Raw genomic sequence first — 20,539 nt, 5'->3', positions numbered from 1 at the left:
TGACAAAATTAACCTACAAAAGTTTGTAGCCTTTCTATATACCAATAACAAGCAATCAGAGAAAGAGTATATGGAAACATTCCCCTTCACAATAGGTGCATTAAAAAATATATATATCTTAGAATTGGCTGGGTATGGTGGCACACGCTTTATTATTATTTTTTTATTTTATTTTTTTGTCTTTTTGAGACAGGGTCTCCCTGTAACCTCAGCTGGCCTGGAACTCACTTTGTAGACCATACTGCCCTTGAACTCACAGAGATCTGCCTGCGTCTGCCTCCCAAGTGCTGGGATTAAAGGTGTGTGCCACCACACCCGGCCAATGGCACACGATTTTAATCCCAGCACTTGGGAGGCAGACGCAGGCAGATCTCTGTGAGTTCAAGGGCAGTATGGTCTACAAAGTGAGTTCCAGGCCAGCTGGGGCTACAGGGAAAAGACAAAAAAATGTATCTTGGAATAAACCTTACTAAAGACATTAAAGACCTCTACAACGAAAATTTTAAATCTTTAAAGAAAGAGATTGAGGAAGACATCAAAAGATGGAAGGATCTCCCATGCTCATGGATTGGAAAAATTAATATTATGAAAATGACCACCCTACCAAAAGCCATTTATAGATTTAATGCAATGCCAATCAAAACCCCCATGACATTTTTCACAGAATTGCAAAAAACTATCTTAAGATTCATATGGAAGCACTAAAGACCCCGGATAGCCAAAACAACACTGAGCACTAAGAGCAATGAAAAAAGACACACAAAAAAAAAAAAAAAAAAAAAAAAAAAAAAACATAGATCAATGAAACAAAGTTGAAGACCCAAGTGTGAGTACATGGAATTTCAGCCACCTGATATTTGACAAAAGGGCCAAGAACATTCATTGGAGGAAAGACAGCATGCTTTCCTCCAATGGTGCTAGCAAAACTGGATCTCCACATGTAGAAGAATGAAACTAAACCCCTATCTTTCACCATACACAAAAGTCAATTCCAAATGGATCAAAGACTTCAATGTGAAGCATGAAACTCTGAAACTGTTAGACGAAAACATTGGGAAAAACCTACAAGATATAGGTGTAGGAAATGATTTTCTAAACCAAACATCAATTGCTTAGGAAACAAGGTAAAAAATCAACAAATGGGACCTCATTAAACTAAAAAGCTTTTATTTATCAAAGGAGGCAACCAGGGAAGTGAAGAGAAAACCCACAGAATGGGAGAAAATCTTCACCAGGGAGCGACACATCTGACAGAGGTTTAACAGAATATACAACGAACTCAAAAAACAAAGAATCAAGAAAGGAAGTAACCCAATTAAAAGATGGGCCAAGGAACTGAACAGAGAGTTCTCAAAAGAAGAGGTAAAGATGGCTAAGAAGCATCTTAAAAGATGTCAACATCACTAATAATTAGGGAATTGCAAACTAAAACCGCTTTAAGATTTCATCTTACCCCACTCAGACTGGCTAAGATCAAGAGAATAAATGATACCAAATGTTGGAGAGGATATGGGGAAAGGGGAACACTCATCCACTGCTGGTGGGGCTGCAAACTTGTTCAACCCCTTTGGAAGGCAGTGTAGAGAACTCTTCAAAAACTACAAATAAGGGGTTGGAGAGATGGCTCAGCAGTTAAGAACACTAGCTGTTCTTGTAGGAGACCTGGGTTCAAATCCCAGCACCCACGTGGCAGCTAACAACTGTCCATAACTCCAGTTCCAGCAGATCCTACAACCTCTTCTGTCCTCTGCAGGCACTGCATGACACAGATGCACTTACGTACATGAAGGCAATATACACATACACATAAAAATAATTTTAAAAATACTACAAATAAACCTACCATTTGACTAAGTTATACCACTCCTTGGCATATACCCAAAAAACTCATCCTATTGCAGAGACACTTGTACATCCACGTTTGTTGCTGCTCTTTTTAGAATTGCTAAGAGATGGAAGCAACCTAAGTGTCCTTCAACTGACAAGTGGATAATGAAAATGTGGTTCATTTATACAATGGAGTTTTACTCAGCAGTAAAGAAAGATGAAATCAAATTTGCAGGTAAATGGATGGTACTAGAAATTGTTATACTAAGTGAAGTAACACAGACTCAGAAAAACAACAACAACAACAACAACAACAACAACAAAAGACATATATTCTCCCTCATATGTGGATCCTAGCACCAAATCCTGGTAAGTGAGTATGTATCCAGACATAACTACATGAACCAGGATAATGGAAAGGAACCAGGGAGATAAAGGAAAAGAAAGAAATTGAAAGAGAACAGTAGGAAACAGGGCTTAATAAGGGAGCTATGGATAAAAATTGGGTTAGTTTAAGGGAGGGGGGAGGGAAGGGTATACAAAGAACCTAGGGGATAAAGGGAAAGAAGGAGCTCAAGAGAGGTAGGACCATAGGAGAAGGGTATTAGTAAGGGAGAAAGGGGGGAAATGGGGACACCTTAATTGGGGAAACCATGATAGAAGGGTTAGACAATGAGAGAAATAAATAACGCCTAGCTAGTTTTTAAAAACCAGAGGGAACCATATTAGTCCAACAACTTACTGACAAATTATACATACCAGATCAAGAAATATATGTCTAGGCAAGATTTATTTGATAAAAATTGGTCCTTGCCCAACCTTTATCTACATGGCACACAGTAATTAAAAGTACCAGATTGGTGGAACTAACCTTCTTGGATGTTTAACAGACATACTTTGAGGCCTCTGCTAATTTGGTCAGAGGACATAAAGGACAGTTTTTGCTCCTTGCCCTCCTAGGTTGACTAGTTCCAGGGGACTATGAACATCTCACAAAATATCCTGTAATTGTGATGGGTCACCTGTCCTCTTGATCAAGGAGGCCAAGGAGACCCCATGAGATGGACTTGAACCAGTATCCAATTTACAAAGAGGAGAGTCAACACAGAGGAAACATTTCCTCCATGCTTCCAAGCAAAGCCAGCCACGGTCGAGTAGGACCTTTGACTTATGCTCACACAGATGGAACTGGTAAAAGAAAGGAGCCAGGGGCTCCTCCCAAGCCCATGTGACCCCTGAGGAACAGATCCTCAAACGGTCTTAAGAATAAAAATAAATTGGTTTATCTGGGCCAACTGTATGGCCTTAAACACCCAAAAGGAAAGTATAACCAAAGATTAAAGGGGCCAATATAATTTTTTAAGAGTCCATATGTATAGCTAAAGGCTACATAACAAGCAACAATGCCAGATAGGAGATACCTTCTTTTGAGTTGTTGGTCAGGGTGGCCCAAGTGACTCCCAGATAGTAACCCAGCACAGAACTGAGAAAATGAACAGCAGACCCAAATCTCATTGAAAGGAATCTTGACACCTGATTGCTGCTAGATGAGGAACAGCTGACCTTCCTAAAACAAAGACCTCTAGATAGGCTGACTAGATTCACTGGATGGACAACTACTTGCAAAAGGCTGGGGGTGCCAACAACATAGCAGACAGCAGGGAAGACAGAGTAACAGGGCTCTAGTGGCATGGGGGGGGCGCGGTATGGGAGGGTGGGTATATAGATGAATAAGATTGGGATGTTCTGTGTGACATACACACACACCCAAAAATAATTAACAAATTTTAAAAAATGAGTTATGTTTGAGGAGGAAGCATAAAAATTTGTTATGTTAATTAGTACAGGTGATAAACATTACCATTGAAATCTACCCGATGACTTTATATCCATACACAGGTGCCAAGGATCCAAGTGCAACTGACCATCACTAGTAATAATCAGATACACACAGATTAGAGACACATGCGCCAAGACCTAAGTGTTATTAACAAAAACAATGAGTGTTTCTGTAAGAAATTGTATTTTAAAAAATGGAGATCTTTTTTAAAATGTTAAAAACTCATTCAATTTTTATGTCTTACAGGATTTTTATTGAGCTCAATATTGAATAAGTGTATTATTTCAACTGTGAACCTAAAAATTTTATAGCCACTTTTGAAAGAGATGTATCTTTGCTCTAGAAATTGTTATTGAGTATGCTAAAGCTGTACCGAAATACTTCTTCTAAAAAAATTAAATAATAATAATAATAATATGTCTAGGCTGGGCATGATGGTGCATGCCTTTAATCCCAGCACTCAGGATGCAGAGGCAGGCGAATCTCTGTGAGTTCAAGGCCAGCCTGGTCTACATAGTGAGTTCCAGGACAGCTGGGGCTACAGGGAGACCTTGTCTCAAAAAAACCAAAAAAAAAAAAAAAAAAAAAAAAAAAAAAAGTCTAAAAAAATACTTTCATAATATACTATTCCATTTGATCTACAACCTGCTACACCATATTTTTAGACAGAAGATCCTGACCCCACAAAAAGCTCACTGGAAAAACAAAACAAAAAACCACCACCGCCCTCACCACCGCCAGCACCACTTTAAGATATATAATGGAAACTAAAGTATGGCATACCCACATAATGGGATCTCTGCAGACATCAAAAAAGTGTGTGTGCTACAAAGTCACCTTTGTGTGTCTGTGTGTGTGGTATGCATGCACATGGGATCTGATGCCTTCTTCTGGCTTTTTCAAGCTTTGTACGCATGGACAGACTTAACATACATGCAAGGCAAAACACTCATATATATATAAAACAAAAATAAATAAATTTAAAAAATTAAAAACCTAACCTAACCATGAAAATTATTTACAGAAACCTCCTGAAGATTCCCCACTGCTCATGTGATAAGATGCAAAGGCATGGGCTTTGCTCTGCATCTTCACGCATCACTGAAGCAGATTCACACACAGAAATATTGCTTCAAAGTTTATGACCCTCTAGGACTGGGGAGATAACTCAGTAAAGTGGTTGCTATGCAAGCATGAAGATCAGAGTTCTTTTCCCAGAACCCCACAAAAAGCTGGGTGTGGTGGTGCACGCATATAATCCCAGCACCGGCAAAGCAGAAACAGGCAGATCTCTGAGGCTTGCTGGCCAGCCAGCCTAGCCTAATCATTGAGTTCCAGGCCAGTGAGACCCTGTCTCATAAAACAAGATTGATGGCACCCTAAAAACAATGACACCTGTGGCTGACCTCTGACCTCTGGCCTCCAAGTACACATTCACTTGCCTACATAAACACCAATGCATGTATCTCACACACACACATATATACATATTCACACTTACACAGAGTTAGGTCCTCTGACCTCTAACAAAGACACAACACTAAGTAAATCTCCCTCAGGTGGCTGGGAGAGAACCAAACCCTACAGACACTGACCAGGTAGATCAGTTCTGTTACTTAAACTAGGATCCCAAATCAACTTTCCTTTAGCTTTTGAACACAATGGTTAAACAAGAGTCTTCTGTGAACATCACTGAGCGCTGGAAAGCGGCTGGTGCAGGTGCCAAAGAAGACTGTCCTCAAGAGATCCTACTGTACCCTGAGGTCCTGGATGGGCTCATTACGGTCCCAGTGGCACTATCAAAGAGTAGTTAGAAGCAACCCGGAACCCACTCACTGGACCCAACACTAAGGAGTAAAGTGAAGATGTCACAGCTGATGTCAACCCTTTGAGTACATCAAGGAAGAGGAAATACATTCCAGTGACTGCACTGCTGGCCTTAGCCATCTGCCAGTTTTTTCTTTTTCTAAGTAAGCACTCTGGTTCTGAACCATACCAGTGCCCTCTCTACTTGTTCCCTTTCAAAGAACAGTTTCACTCACTGAAAACATACCTCACAAGCAGTTCTGAAAAAGCAAGGAAGTAACAAAAGGATCTTAGAGAAACAAAAGCCAGCACTGTGAAGATGAGAGTCAACCTTCACAGCCAGGGCTTGCTTCCTAACTGTACTCAGAACCTGGCTGAGAAAGAAAGGAAACCCCTTTCAATGTGCAGTCAGTGAAAGAGCTCGGAGGTTGGGCAGCCAAGAGACACACCAACTGCTGACAGGAGCGAAAACACCACCATTTCTTATGGAAACATCCTTCTATGATAGACCACGAGTTCTATGCTAAGGGGGAAGGTGACCTGAATCAACAAGGTCAAATGGTCAGATTTCACCACTTAGTGTGTCTCCCATACTTGAGCCTTTCAGTCTTAGCAGATCCTCTTACAGAGTGGCCACATTTACCCATCTCAGGTTTGATAGGAAACTCTTAAGTTTGGTGAAAAGAATACCTCCCCCCCGCCACATACCCTCACACATCCACATGACTCCTTCAGATCCACACACATCAATGTTTTCACACATACCTGTGTAACCATAGGCACATCACCCAGACACCTGCACACTCATTCTCACACAAAAACACAGTTATAGTCTCACTCACATTCTCATCCCATGATGCCAACTCTAACACAACCCTCCTCACACATGTCAGCCTACAATGTCTGGCCTTCTTGAGATGTCTGAAAGGAAACGGACATGGAGGTACATGTGGACCCAGGTATAAGCCCTGCCCTCCCAGAACTGGCCAGAATGGGACAGCACAGGCTGTAGGATAGGAAGCAAAGATCTCTCCTATATCGCAGATCAGTGGAAAAATAAAGTGCACAGGTCATGGAGGAGAAGAGAGGCTGCTGGGCCCTCACAGCTGACCAAAGGCCACAGTTGTTTCTGGAAGGCCTGAACAATATACCACGCCTGAAGCAAAGTGATCAGGCTCTGGATCCTCAGGGTTTCTCTGACTCAAGGTTTTTTCTTTATTTTTATTTTATGTGTATGAGTGTTTGCCTGCATATAAGTAAGTGTACCTGTGTCATGCAATGCCCACTGTCAGAAGAGGGCATTGGATCCCCGGAACTGGAGTTATGGACAGTTGTTAGTCACCATGTGGGTACTTGGAACTGAACCCAGTCCTCTGCAAAAGCAGCCAGTGCTTTTTTTTTTTTTTTTTTTTTTAAATCCTAACGAGTTTATTGGGCTTGCTAACAGAACATAGGGTGGGGGGTTATGTCCAGAAGGGTGGGCGCTACAGCTGCGCTTGAAAGTCTACACTCAAATATAGATCCTGTGACTTCCTGACAGACACACAAAATGGTGAGAGAGGTGCCTCATGGCCTTCTCAACTTATATATCCTTAGCCCCTCCCCGACATGCAGCTAAGGTCAACTGACTGGGTGGGAGGGGTAACTGACTCCCCCCTGGAATCCTTGACAAGTGTGGGAAGGAGGTATGACTATAGTTTGCCGGCATAGTGGTCGGAGGGCACTTCCAGGTAACACTCTACCCCAGCCTCCGGCTCTTACATTCTTTCCGCCAACCTCTTCCACAAAAGTCCCTGAGCCTTGGAGGGGGTGATAGGTGTGGGATGATCTTCCTCCTATTGTGGGAAGGCACTGAACTTTCAGGTCTCTGCATCATCTGTTTTCCATGGGCTATTGGCCCATTTCAGTGGGATTCCATCTGCTATAAAAATGCAAACAGCAAGAAGCAAGAACATCTAAACAGTGGCTGCTATAATAACTTAACCTATGGATGTAAGCACAAATGTTTGGATGGTACTTTAGCAGGTGCATCACATTCCTCTAACAGAACAATTGCAGTGGCTTCCCCACTGGGCCCTATATCCTCCACTACTACAGGGAGGGTGGCCTGGTCTACCAGATGTGTATTCCACCCCTAGGAACGGGCATTATATCCAACAGAAAATTTGCTGGTTGTACATACACTAGACTCACCACTATTGCACCAGCCGGAACATCTTGTTTGGCATGTTGACAAGTGCAGTACATGGGGTCTGTCGTTGAGCAGAATTATAGGGGACAGTTCTCCCCCAGCCATCTGCATATCACCTCCTGGTACTATGAAATCACCCACCCAGTGGCAGGGTGTTTCCAGCATAGTCCAAATTTGATTTCTCCCTCTCCTGCACTCGTATTATGCGGTGTCTTCAGCAATAGGGTTTTACTGTCCACTTCCAGTGTACAACCAACATTATTGGCAATGGCCTTTATTGTTTTGGGGACTCCTAGGGCCTCTCTGCAGCCAGTGCTCTTAACCACTGAGCCATCTCTCCAGCCCTGACCTAAGGGCTTTTATTTTTTTAATTTTATGTACATGAGTGTATGAGTGACTGCATGTATATAAGTGCATCTATGTCATGCAGTACCCATGGAGAACAGAAGAGGGCACTGGATCCCCTGGAACCGGAGCTGTAGACAGTTGCTAGGTGTCATGTTGGTGCTGAGATTTGAACCCAGGTCTTCTGTAAGAACAGCCAGTGCTCGTAAGTGTTGAGCCATCTCTCCAGCTCCTGACCTAAGGTTCTTAAACTCTCAAAAGAAATGTTATTTTTGTAATAGAGATATAGTAGTTCACACTACTATTAAAATTTCCACCTACTTGGGGGACTGAGACAGGAGGATTCCAAGTTTGAGAACAGCTTGGAAAACTTAGTAACACTATCTTAAAATAAAATAAAAAAGGTTAGAACCAAGTATGGTGGCACATGCCTTTAATCCCAGCACTGGGGAGGCAGAGGCAGGTGGATCTCTATGAGATCAAGGCCAGCCTGGTCCACATAGGGAGTTCAAAGCCAGTTTTGACTACAAGGAGGCCCTGTCTCAAAAAGGGGTCAGGGGAGCAGGGGACTGGGATATGGCTTTGTGGTACAGCACTTGCTTAATATAGATAAGCCCCGGGAAGAAGGGAGAGAGAGATAGTGTAAAACCCAGACAGAGAAAACTTGGGTTCCAATTTCATGAACACACAAATAATTATGGGCAAGTTACTAAGCTTCTCTGATTCTGAATTTCTGTGACTGAAAAATGAGATTAAAGTGGCTGTTGGGGTTAGGTGAGGTGTCATCAGCACAGACAGGATCCCTCATACAACCTTGGCCTCTGGGTTCTGGCAACCCAACTGAAGTGCCAGGACACCTGTGGTAAAGAAGTAATGAGCTTTTGCTCTAAACTCAAGGTTCAGCAGAATACGATCAGACTGACACAAGGCAGGGGCTGGCTGCTAAGGTCCAGAAGCTTGAGATCACCCTGAAGGCCCTGTAGTACCCCAGGCCAAATGCCCTCAGTTACAGGAGGTGCTGTCTAGGAAACCCTGTGGCTCTGCCCTGATCCCATTCTGCTCATGCCTCTTTCCTGCGGCCATGATGCATTAACATCTCCTTGCTTGGAGGACATAAGCACCACAGGCACATAAGGCAATGGAGGAGGACATCCCCCAAACTGCCCATCAGGGCTATATGGGCTTCTGTGTATCTTGAGTAACACTCAAGGTGAACACATGACTCCCCAGTCCTAAGCTGTGAAAAAAACATGGATTTCAAATGCCATAACATACATGACGGGAGACATAAGCGCCTTAGATCAAGTAAACACCCATGATACCTAAACAGCCTTCCATTTCTCTCCCCCGCCCCCCATGCAGTGCAGCCCATGTAACAGCAAATGCTTGGCTCCATACTAAGCACAATGACAAGGGACTGGCCCTATCCAGTCTACAGAGGAGAAGCTAAAGGGTTTGGCACAGCAGGACTGAGATTGCAGCCTCAGGCAGCCAGGCCTCTCCTAGCTGAATGTCTGACCCAAGAGAATGAACAGGGAAAGATTACCAGCACCTTCTGACCTTCATCAGAGCACAGCTCTGGGCAAGTAGAATCTTCAGGAAGGTGACCATAAAGCTAAGGCTGGCTGGGCAGCCCAAGGCTCCAATGGTGGGGTTGGGGATAGCCCTTCCCTGCCACAGTTTGGGAAATCTTCATTACAGAGATTCCCTTCCCTGTCTATTTAATAAACCAGAGAAATGACATGCATGTTTTTCTGTTTGGTCTGTCCAGCCACCTTCCCCTTTCACGGACCCCACACTAGCTTCTGGCTCAGGTGCTATAGTGCATCTGTGTATTCAGAGTCAGACTTTGGGGCTCTTCCATCAACCACGCAACCCCAAAGCCATTCCCAGCCTCTCCCAAATCACTTGCCGTTTTGAAATCTAGGTGACTTGCATTACCACTGACCCTGATAAATTTGTGAGCAGAGCCAGGATTTTCCCCATGGCCACAGATAGACACAGGAGACACCAGAGCCCAGTGCACCCACATCACAAAATGTGGGACACTGCTTGTTAGTAAAGGCATCCCAAGGCTAGGTTGTCTCCACTTCCACAGGCTCCCACTGTGGAACAGTAGGGTCTCCTTGCCCCAACTTTTGGTTGTACCTTAGCTGGCAGCAGCCCTGGCTCTTGGCTGGCCCTCAGGGGGCTTGGGGGGCATGCTGTGGTGGCTGCCTATCAGCTATGGCTCCAGGCCCAGAACCTACTTGATTTTCTTTTCCGTGAGCTGCTCCAGGGCAGAGTGGCAATCATCCATCTCTTTCACAAAGTCCAGGTTCCTCTTCTCAGCTTTCTCCAGGTCCTGCCTCGCCTTGTCCCGCTCATGCACCAGCTGTTCCACTTGCCCTCTGCCACAGGAAGGACAGATGGGACCCTGCTGTCAGCATGACAGGTCCCACCTGGGCCTCACTGCCCAGCATGACTTCACTGCCCCACAACAACCTCCTGGGGTGCTCTACAATTTCTGTGATTATTTTATAAGTTGGTGTGTTAAGAGAGACCAAATGACTCCTCAACAGTAAGTAAATGAAAGCCCCATTAGGAAGGTCATGTTCTTGACCTGGCTGTACACTGAGAGGGACTTCCTTTCACTCTCTTGCCAACCTCAGCCTGGGATCCCTTAGCTACTCTTGGAAGCAGGTCTCTCAGATCAGAGACTTTGCTTCCGCCACAGTGAGTTCCAGCACCAGCAGGAGGAAAGTCAAGTTCCGGTATTTGAATTCACTATAAGGGGCTGAATGAGGACCCTGGCACACAGATCTTTAAGTGTGTCCCCACCTTTGAGGAAGAGCTGGTGATCCTTTAATTCTGGGGACATGAAATCCAAGGAGTAGTGACCAGTGAGTAATCCTTGCAGCCCTTGGACCCTGCCCAGCCTGGACTCATGGACAACACTGGTTACTTCTGCTCTGCACACCTATTTCTTTGCTCTACCTGAGCTCTAGTAACAAGGGCTAGAGAACAGAGAACAGGAAGGTCACAAGTTACTAGGGTGGATGAAGGGGGTTCAGGGAAGGTATAACCTGAAGTTCCCAGGGCCAGCTATATCCCTACTCCATTCCCTTGTGGGCTCTTACTGGTGGTAGCTCAGTTCCTGGCGGTAGCAGGCCAGGGCTGCTTGCTGGATGACACCATCCACTGCGAGGAGCTCATTGTCAAGGGCCCAGGTCAGCTCCAAGAGGTTCACCTTCTCATCCACACTGAAGTCCAGGCTCTGGAATTAGCAAGCCCAGAGGCAGAAGGGAGTAAGGAACTTTCCCAAATGCATTCTTGCTCATTGACAGCCCAGGGGCCGATCCCATAGTAGCTACCACAACTAGCACCTGTCTCTTTCCTGTCTGCCCAAATCTCTTGTTTCTCGGGGTGTTCCTGCCCAAGCCAAGTAGGCTGTTAACACTGGGCTACCCCAGCTGGGGCTACCTGTCTCAAAAAAAACGGAGGAGGAGGGAAGATGATAAGGAGGAGGAGGAGGATGATGATGACCACCTTGACAAAGATACATCGACAAAGACGAGAGGTCCTTCTCCCTAGACAAAGTACAAGATGCAGCAACAGTTTTAAGTCTTATACAAGCCTTGGGAAGCCTCATGTAAAGAGACTTTCCCTATAGCCCAAACTATCACAAAGTAGAAGAGAGACCCGAGTTCTGACACTGCCACCTGACCCAGATTCCACAGCACTTGAACTCCATTTCTTTGGATACTCACTCAGCCAGACAGCGCTCCCCACCCCGCCCCCGTGCATGTGTGTGTGTGTGTGTGTGTGTGTGTGTGTGTGTGTGTGTGTGAGAGAGAGAGAGAGAGAGAGAGAGAGAGAGAGAGAGAGAGAGAAAGGCCTCACTATGTAGCCCAGTCTGGCCTTGAATTTGAGATCCTCCTGCCTCAGTCTACAGATTACTGCAATTATAGGTGTGTAGGACCACATCTGGCTCCCACTCAGGATTTTGAGAAACAATGTTAAAATAACAGGGAAGTTTATGTTGTATATTTTACCACTGTATAAAAGGACCAGAAGAGCAGAACAGCCAACCCCTACATGCCCTTCTGCCCAGCCAGCCAGTAACTAGCATTTGCTGCAACTGTTCCTTAGCAAAAAGTCATCTTGACTCTTGCTTCTAAAATGACAAACATGAGTTCAGAAGGAATCACCCCACCAGAGCCTATGAGAGAAGGTACCATGGCATATCCATTTGCTGTGACATGGAGACTTGAACTCTGTTGCTGCCCAATGCCAGTGTGCTGCTGGGGAGATACAGCAAGAGTGTGTCACATAAGGTGCACCCTTCCTTGCAAGTGTCCCCAGATAGAGACGGGGTCAGAAAAATTATAGAAACATGTCACAGCAACAGCTTCCTGACCAAGGAGAAGGGAGTCATTGTAAACCACTCTGGGGTCTATAGGGTCCAGACTGGCCTAGGCAAAACCAAAATGGAATAAAGCTGGTTCATGCCTCTAATCCTAGCACTTATGGGGTAGAAGCTAGAGTTTAAAAATAATTAAAACATATAACGTCAGGAATCAACCACACAGAACAAGCAGTGCTAGCATAAGCACAGGGAAGCTGATGCCTTTATAAATGAGATTATATACAGAGTAAGAAAAACTCAAAGGAGGGAAGGGTTGCATAAATTAGCAGCGACATAGTACAATACCAATATTGAGAACTACCACACCAGAGTATATGAACTCATTTATCTTTATGTGCTTACGAAAGCTCTGCAAGAGGTTCACCACCCTATCAGCTGCTGGCCCTGCCTTGACTCTTGGGAACAGGAAGCTTTCCTTCTTTCATAGATTTCTGTAAAGCTTGTGAAAAGCTTCAACATTGTGTGTGTATGTACATGCAGGTGCAGATGGAGGCAAGAGTTCAACCTCAGGTGCCTTCCTCAGTTGCCATCCACCTTGGCTTGTGTGTGCATGTGTGTGCATGTGTGTGTGTCTGTGCACGCACTCAAGTGTGTTTGTTTTAGGACAGGGTCTCTGACTGGGAACTGGGGCTTTCCAAGATGCTAGGAGGCTGGCTAGCTAGTTCCAGAGATCCTGTCTCTGCCTCCCTAGGCTGGGATTACAAGCACTCACTACCATTCCTGGGGATCGAACTCAGGCCCTCGTGTATTTGACCGACTCGGTCATAGCCCCATCCCTAAGTTATGATTAAAAAAAAAAAAACAAAAAAACAAACAAAAAAAAAACCCTAAAAAAATAATGGAGAGTAAATTTTAGAAACAAAAATAAATCTAGCTTGTAATACTTCCTCAAGTGTTCCTTCCTCTGTGACACTTTCTCTGTGACCCTGACTTGGCTGCCCCAGAGGAGAGTGCCACCTAAATCATGAGCCCAACTTTACAGAAACCTATAGAACAGGAAGTAAGCCTGGCCCTCTGCTCTGAGAGGGAGCTGTTTCACTAGGGGCTCATCATGGCTGGCTGACAGTGGTACCCAGAAAGTGCTGTTAACACAAAGAAGGGGATTCTTTCCAGTAGCCTGTATGACTTCCTTCCTTTGGGTAGCAATGGGGGATGGTCTGTAACACACCGAAACTTACCTTGAAATGGGCTTTTTCAGACCGTTTTCTTTCAAAATTAAAGTTTCCTATATTTTAATGGCAAAAAAGGATGGGAAAATGTTTCTTTGAAGGCTTCCCTATATGAGGTTCTTGGCACACAGCAATGCTCTACTGTGTCCATCCTTTGTGGGCACCCGGCCCCCCATATCCCCTGCTCAGTCCCATAGTATCCCAGGACCCACTCAACAGGGTAGCCAAGAGGATGAGAGTTCCAAACCTGCAAGATCTCCCTGCCATTCTGAATCCCCTCCTGGGCCCATGAAGCGATGACCTGCTCAGGAAGGGCGAATCCACTGCCATCATCAATACCGGAGAACAGGCACAGGCCCGAGCACATGGACACAAGGGACGAGGTGGTGGTGGTCTGGCAGCCATTCTCCTCCTGCACATCGGGAAGGAAGACACCTGAGCACACAGACGTCTTGAAGCCGTGGTGTCTGTGCACTGTTAGCACATGTTCCACCTTAGCAGCCTGTACTCAGCACTTTGCTTTCTCATCCAGGCCTAAAACAAGAGAACACACAAGATCAGGAACTTCTTTCCTCAGAAAAGTAGGTCAGCACAGCACAGGATTTACCCAGGATCACATGGTTCTGTAGGGGACAGAGCTGGGATTGCAGTCAGGATTCCTGGCCCCCAGACCCTCACTCTGAGAAGGAGCCCTGGGCACCTGCTGTTGTACATCCTTGGTACCTCATATCTGTGACACCTGAGCGTCAGCTCTCATCAAGAAGTCATCATGTAGAAAGGGACCACAAAGGGATTTGGTCCTTTCTCCCTGCATTAGAAAAACACATTGTGCCAGGAAAATCTAGGTGACACAGAAAATGACAGGTGGGCTCAGAAAGAAGGGACACAATGGACCAAACAGAATCCCTCATTTCCCCAGAACTCAAAGGCCCACAGCTGGGGGCTAAGCAGTTTTCAAAGGGTAAACAAGTCTCCTAGCTGGAAAGCTGCCTGTGAGGCTTCCCTAGTATCTGAATCCAAAGGGCAAGAATGATGTCTCACCCTCTCTGCTCCCATCTGGAGTCCCTCCTAATAAGCCTCAGCTGTCTGGAGCCTTGGGACTGGGGGACACAGTGCTTGCTGCACACCAGGGCCTGCGCTCAGGACCCTCAGGCTCCCAGTCACCCAGGAACATCACCCCACACTCTGCATGGTACAGATGGATTGCTGTAAACCCTCCTCACCACCTCCAGTTCCAGTGTTCCCTTGCTCTTTTCAATATTCCGGATGTGCATGTCCTGTGCTGAAACACTTCCTCCAACACTTACCAGTCTGTCCTCTCCCCAGCCAGGGCTGTCTCTTTCTTGGACTCGGCTCCGATCATGCTCCCAGAGCAGCCTGCAAGCCCTTCCCCAACATGCAGCACTTCCCAGCACGGCTTGCTGGCAGCTCTCCTGTCACCTACTGCTCCTGCAGGTACAGTCTGCATGCCTCATCTACCTGTTCTTCCAGCTGTCCCTACCTCTCCAGAGTCCCTGAGGAGACAGTGTTTCCTGAGCTGTGTGGATGCCTTTTACATTCCTACACAGCAGACATCTTGCCCCATTTAGAGAGGAAGAAAACAGCTCGCTCATGTCTAATGACAGCCACCTGTGCAGAAGTTCAATCCCCAAATGCACTGAAGGACTGCTGTCCCCTCCTCTGGCCCCAGAAGGGCAGGGCTGAGGTGAATCCATTTGTAGCTCACCCCCCGGGGCTGGCACAGCCACATAAGGCCAGAAGAGCCCGTGTGGGACATGGCAGGCTCAAAGCTGCAGTCAGGCAGGTCACTCTGATAAAGTCCTGGGAGTCCTGAGTGCTGCCCAAAGTGGGGGCAGACATTCTGAAACAAGCGGCACCGGGAGGGCAGGAATCTGGTGCTTTGCAGACTAAAGCCAGGACCTGTCCTTTATCTACCTTGGCTGTGTGCCTTAACCTGAGAGAATACAGGCTGTGTGAGTATGTGCACTGCGTGCATGTGCACATGTGGATTATGTATCATAGTATAGGCTTACATAACGTACATACACATGTATACATATATGAGCAGGCATGAATGTGTACAGTATATGCATACACAAAGAGGGTTCATACATACAGTGCATATGCACATAAAGAGCCTGAGTACATACTCAAGGTCCATGTGCACATGCTGGGTACAAATGTACAGTGGACAAACACCTGTCTAGAGTGGGTGTGCATGTACAATGGGTAAACACCTACCTGTAGCAGTAACGCACACAGAGTGGATGTGCACATGTCCAGAGTGGGATCACATGCACAGTGGATGTTCATGTCTGAAGCAGGGACACATACAGTAGACACACATATGTCTTCAGCAGGTTTACATGTTCAGTGGATGTTCCCATGTCTAGAGTGGGTACACACATACAGAACCTCAGCACATGTCCAGAGTAAATGTGCATAGAGCGAACATGTGTGTGTGTACATACTGGATATGCATGTACAGTGGATGTGCATGCACAGTACATGTGTTTGCATGCAGTTGTATACGTGTGCTGTATGCCCATGTGTACACAGTTTGTGAGTAGAGAGAACAAGGTGGGAAGGTAAGATGATCCAGCACGGGGAGTGCAAAGGAGCATGGGAACAGCTCACATGTGCATGAAGGTAAAGGAAGAAGTGTGGGGAGGGCTGAACTTCTAGTACATTCCAGACTGTAACCTCCGCAGCATGTGAGGCTGCCAGGTGAAGTGCCAGCTGTTGGAAGTACATGGGACCCACAATGCTGCTCACATGCCAGCTTGGGGTATACAGGCAGCTCGTACCCTCTCTGAGTGGAGGCTCAACCACTGAGGACCCCACTTGACAGAACTGGCAGTGGCTTCACTGTTTGCCAGCAAACAGGTAGGTTCACTCAGAAGGGGAGTCCAGCTCGATCAATAGGAAACATTACTTGGTGTGTGTGTATGTGGCTCATCTTCAGTCTTTCCATCTTGCTTTTTTGTTTATGTGTGGGGCTGAGGAGGCCCAGAGCTCACAACGATAGGCAAGCACTCCACCACCGAGCCACACCAGCCCCTCGTATTTCTGACTAGGGCTGACACCATCCTGTAGTGTTCATCCTGAGTTTCTTTGCCCATCCCCATCGACTTTAATCAAACACTTAGATTCTCAAATGCACCTGCCCACACCACAGTCACAGCAAAGCTGAACCAGTGCCTGACCCCAGAGCAACCCTGTGCTATGTCCTGGTGCCGATGAAACAAAGGGCTGCACTAGCAGCCTCTGAGCAAAGCCACTTGAGCAGGATAAAATTCAGGACATGACAGGGAAAACTGCATGAAGGAACAGGAAGAACTAATCCTAGACAAGCTACAGCATCCTACAACCTATGCTTACTGTACAACTGGAGGAAAGAGTCCTTAATGAAAAATATTACTGCATATGCCACACCCGAGAGGGCAGTGCGGAACTGCCATGTTCCCCACACTGCATTATTCTCTGGAACGCCTGAGGTAGGTGCTCAGATTGTTTCTGTCTGACAGATGAGCATGGAGCTTCAAGAGGCTAAGAAACTCAGCGGTACACAGCTGGGCATGAGCACCACAGATCAGCTTGTCCACAAGAGCGATGCATGTACACAGGCATGTGCACATGTTTCTCCAGCTCCTGGGCTCACTGTGGTTAACAATGGCAGAACCATCAGCCAGCACCCTCAGTGGTCACAGAGTGATACCAAGTATGACTGCAGATTGACATTTAATTGTCCCATTTTACCTGATACTGAGACCAGAGCCTGTTTGGTTTGACTAGAGTGGAAGATTCTGGAAGTGAAGCAGGTTCATGTCTGAACAGGCCAAGCTGAAACTCTGCAAGACTCACTCTGCCATCTCCATCTTGATCCAGTTTGTTGAACAGTTCTTCAAGTTCCTAGACAAAAGTCACCACCCTTCAGGTCTGGAGGGTCACTTGGTCTGTCCCTCTGGCTCTGAACACCCAACAAGGGCAGCTGGCTTATCCTTATTCAAAACCAGACTGTTAGCTGCTCGCCTAAGTCCTCTCAGCTGTTCTGTATGGCCTTGCCAGGAAGGTTTCAATCCCACTGGGAGTGGGCAGCACCTGAACGTCCTAACTCTGTAGATTGGGGACAGGAACTTGTTGGATGCTGAGGCAATACATGCAGGAAGCCCAGCCTGGGCCCACAATGCATGGTCCAGCAAGGATACAGGGTGTGAACAACAGTAACCATCTGCCTAGGAAGATGGTACACATAGTTGCTTGGGTGCAGGCAGGCTCAGAGATGGCATGTTGGGCTGGAAGAGGGAGGAGGGCTTTTGTTCCAGGCAGGAGGACTATAAGTGAAACTATTAGAAGCACCAGCACCTTAAGGGCAGCAGCAAGTTAAGCAAGGGTGAGCTGTGTGGTTGCAGATGGACTCTCAGAGGTATTTAGCTTTGGGCAAAAGTACTGGCAGCCATCAAAGGATTTTAGACTACATAGTGAGGAACTGAACTGGTGTCTGAAGGGTGAAGTGATTTTCTAGTCCCAGTAGTAAATGTGACCACTTCCAAGAGCAAGGAAGGAGGGTGGCCTAGGGTGTTTACCTCTTTCTTAAGACCATGGAGTCCAGTGCTCTGGCAGACCACAGCCAGCTCCTGCTCATTCAGGTGACCACTGCTGCCAACCCCCAGCTCATGCCAGATGCCCTGGACCTGGCTCTCAGGAGTATTGAAAGAGGGGCTACAGGACTTCCGGGGTGTCCCGAAGAAATCACAACTCCAGGGCTGCAGCTGGCCTGAAGCAAAGGAGATTCACAATTAAACCGGATAAACACACACATAATAAAGGCACCACAATGGAATACTCAGCATTAAAAAGAATGAAATCAAGAATAAACAGAGAGGACATTAGGCTAAGTGAAATAAGCAGACACAGAAGGACAGAAATCCACGATCTCATTTATATGTGGGATCCAGCAAAAAAGCTGGATTCCTAGTGGGAGAGTAAACTAGAGGTTACCAGGTGGTGGAGGACAAAAGGTCTTGCTAAAGGACAAAAGCTCTTAGTACTGGAGACCTACTGTGTAACAGTGACCATCACTGGCAATCACATCCTGATTACTGGAAATTTACAGCACACATGAAGGTAAGGAGGCGAGACGATGGAGTGTTCACAGTATAGACATATATGAAATCACCACCTGTCAATCACACCTCAGCAGATCTAGGGACAACTTAATACTTAAAGTCCAGTGAAGCATGTTGGGAAGTACATCGATGCTGGCACATCTCAGAGGTCAGGCTAGCAGACAGACAGGTGGACATGCTGAGGTAAAGGAAGCATATGAGGTGGGGTGTAGGTGGTGAGTTAATGGAGCTCACAGGATAGTTCTTTTCCCTTCATGTTTAAGTTTTCCTAGAAAGATGCTGAGGGGGAAGCCTTGCTCCCCATGAGAAAATCTTTCTGAAGGGAACCCTCTGAAGTCAGACTACAGGAAGTTCAGAGATAGACTCGGGTTTGTACTGACGATTAAAGATAAGCTTTCCAAACTATATTAATTTTTTGTGGGAATCTAGGACCTTGTGCTTGCTAGGCAAGTGCACTACGACTAAGCAACACCTTCAGCCTAAAATTAGCTTTTTAAAATTTTAATGTTTTACAACTTTCCAAATACACCTGAAGTGCAGCGTACAGGGAAGCCTGCTGTGCCTACCTTCAGGCACAGTGGCTTCATCTTGTGCCCCTTCCTTACTGTTGATGCAAGCACTAAGGATACCAGATCTTCTGCTGTTAGCCCCCCACATATTTAAAGTTGCTTTTAGAAAATAAAACCAATTTCTTACGTCACACGATGCCACTGTCACACCTCACAAGTTGAAAAGCAATCCCTGTCTCACATATCTTCATGTAGTTGACTCATTTGAATCAATTTTCAAAGTCCCTAGGGGCCCCTGGCTGTTTCGTCTCAAGTCTTTTGGTCCCAAGTCTCTTTCCTACCTCATTTTTTAATCAGCTTGCTTTCCTGTGGTGGTTAACTCTTCCCTCTGTCCCTAGCATCTCCAACGAGCTGGAGTTAGTAAGAAGACTAGTGTGGAGACACATTCAGCTTCTGTTGTTTCTCTTACTATTTGCAACGATGCTTTGCAGGTGGTTGTGTGTGATTCATGTATCCAACTTAGGAGGTGTTGGCATCTTCAGGAGTCACAGAGGAGCTAGAACCAGTGGCTGGGTTTGCAATTTCTCTACTGCAGCTGCTCAGCTTTCTGATGTGTTTGAAGCTTCCCAAAGGAAACAGCACAGATGAGGACAGACACTGGAGCTTCCATGAGGAAGGAACTGGTGAACCAGACGCATGCTCTGCCCCTTGTCCACACTTTCCAGCCCAGCGCAGGAAGAGGCTGCTTTGGCTGAACATAAGACTTTAGACAGTGCATGTTATGTTTCAGTGATACGAATGTCACAGAGGAGAGAGATGTGACCATTGTTTTTAGTTTGTGTGTCTTTTTTTTTTTTTTTTTTGAGACAGGTATTCCCATAGCCCCAGCTGGCGTGGAACTGGCTATGCAGACCAGGGTGGTCTGAATCTTACAGAGATTCACCTGCCTCTACCTCCTGAGTGCTGGAATTAAAGGTGTACGCCACCACATGGTCCATTCTTTACTTTTCATAACCCATTTAGTAATATAAAAGTCATTGCCCTCCAAGGAAAGCCAGGCCACATACACCAAACTACCCTGTGGATTAGGCAGAGGAAAGCACATCAAAGGCCTATGGCCAGTACAGCCTGATTCAAGAGAGAAGAGACTGCAGGGCATTCCACTCCACCCAAAGGTGGGGGTCTGGTGTGTGCAGGATGATGAAAGTCAGACTCTGGCTGTGGCTCATGGGTAGTCAGAACAAGTGACTTAGCGTCATCTCAGTTGACCTAGTGCTTTCTCCAACAGGACATACCAGCTCCACACACATCCAAC

The 20,539-nt window shown here is 46.1% G+C and overlaps 1 protein-coding gene across 4 annotated transcripts in view; it reads right to left on the bottom strand.

The window, feature by feature from the left end:
* Ninl (ninein like) overlaps positions 1-20,539 on the bottom strand; it is a 137,830-nt gene that overhangs the window by 38,541 nt on the left and 78,750 nt on the right. For 2 of the 4 annotated variants that reach the window (XM_029555057.1, XM_008851175.3), the window contains 5 exons: positions 18,173-18,363; positions 17,346-17,498; positions 13,834-13,998; positions 11,129-11,265; positions 10,259-10,399 (listed from right to left, as the gene is read on the bottom strand). In XM_029555057.1, coding sequence (XP_029410917.1) covers positions 10,259-10,399; positions 11,129-11,265; positions 13,834-13,998; positions 17,346-17,498; positions 18,173-18,363 — 787 coding nt within the window. Of the gene's footprint in view, positions 1-10,258; positions 10,400-11,128; positions 11,266-13,833; positions 13,999-15,827; positions 15,976-17,345; positions 17,499-18,172; positions 18,364-20,539 lie in introns of those variants that run through there. The other 2 variants (XM_017802732.2, XM_017802730.2) reach the window with 2 other exon arrangements.

This window comes from Nannospalax galili, unplaced genomic scaffold, assembly GCF_000622305.1.
Source record: "Nannospalax galili isolate Female #2095 unplaced genomic scaffold, S.galili_v1.0 scaffold1626, whole genome shotgun sequence".
NCBI classification, from domain to species: Eukaryota; Metazoa; Chordata; class Mammalia; order Rodentia; family Spalacidae; genus Nannospalax; species Nannospalax galili.
This window is presented reverse-complemented; position numbering and strand designations above follow the sequence as displayed.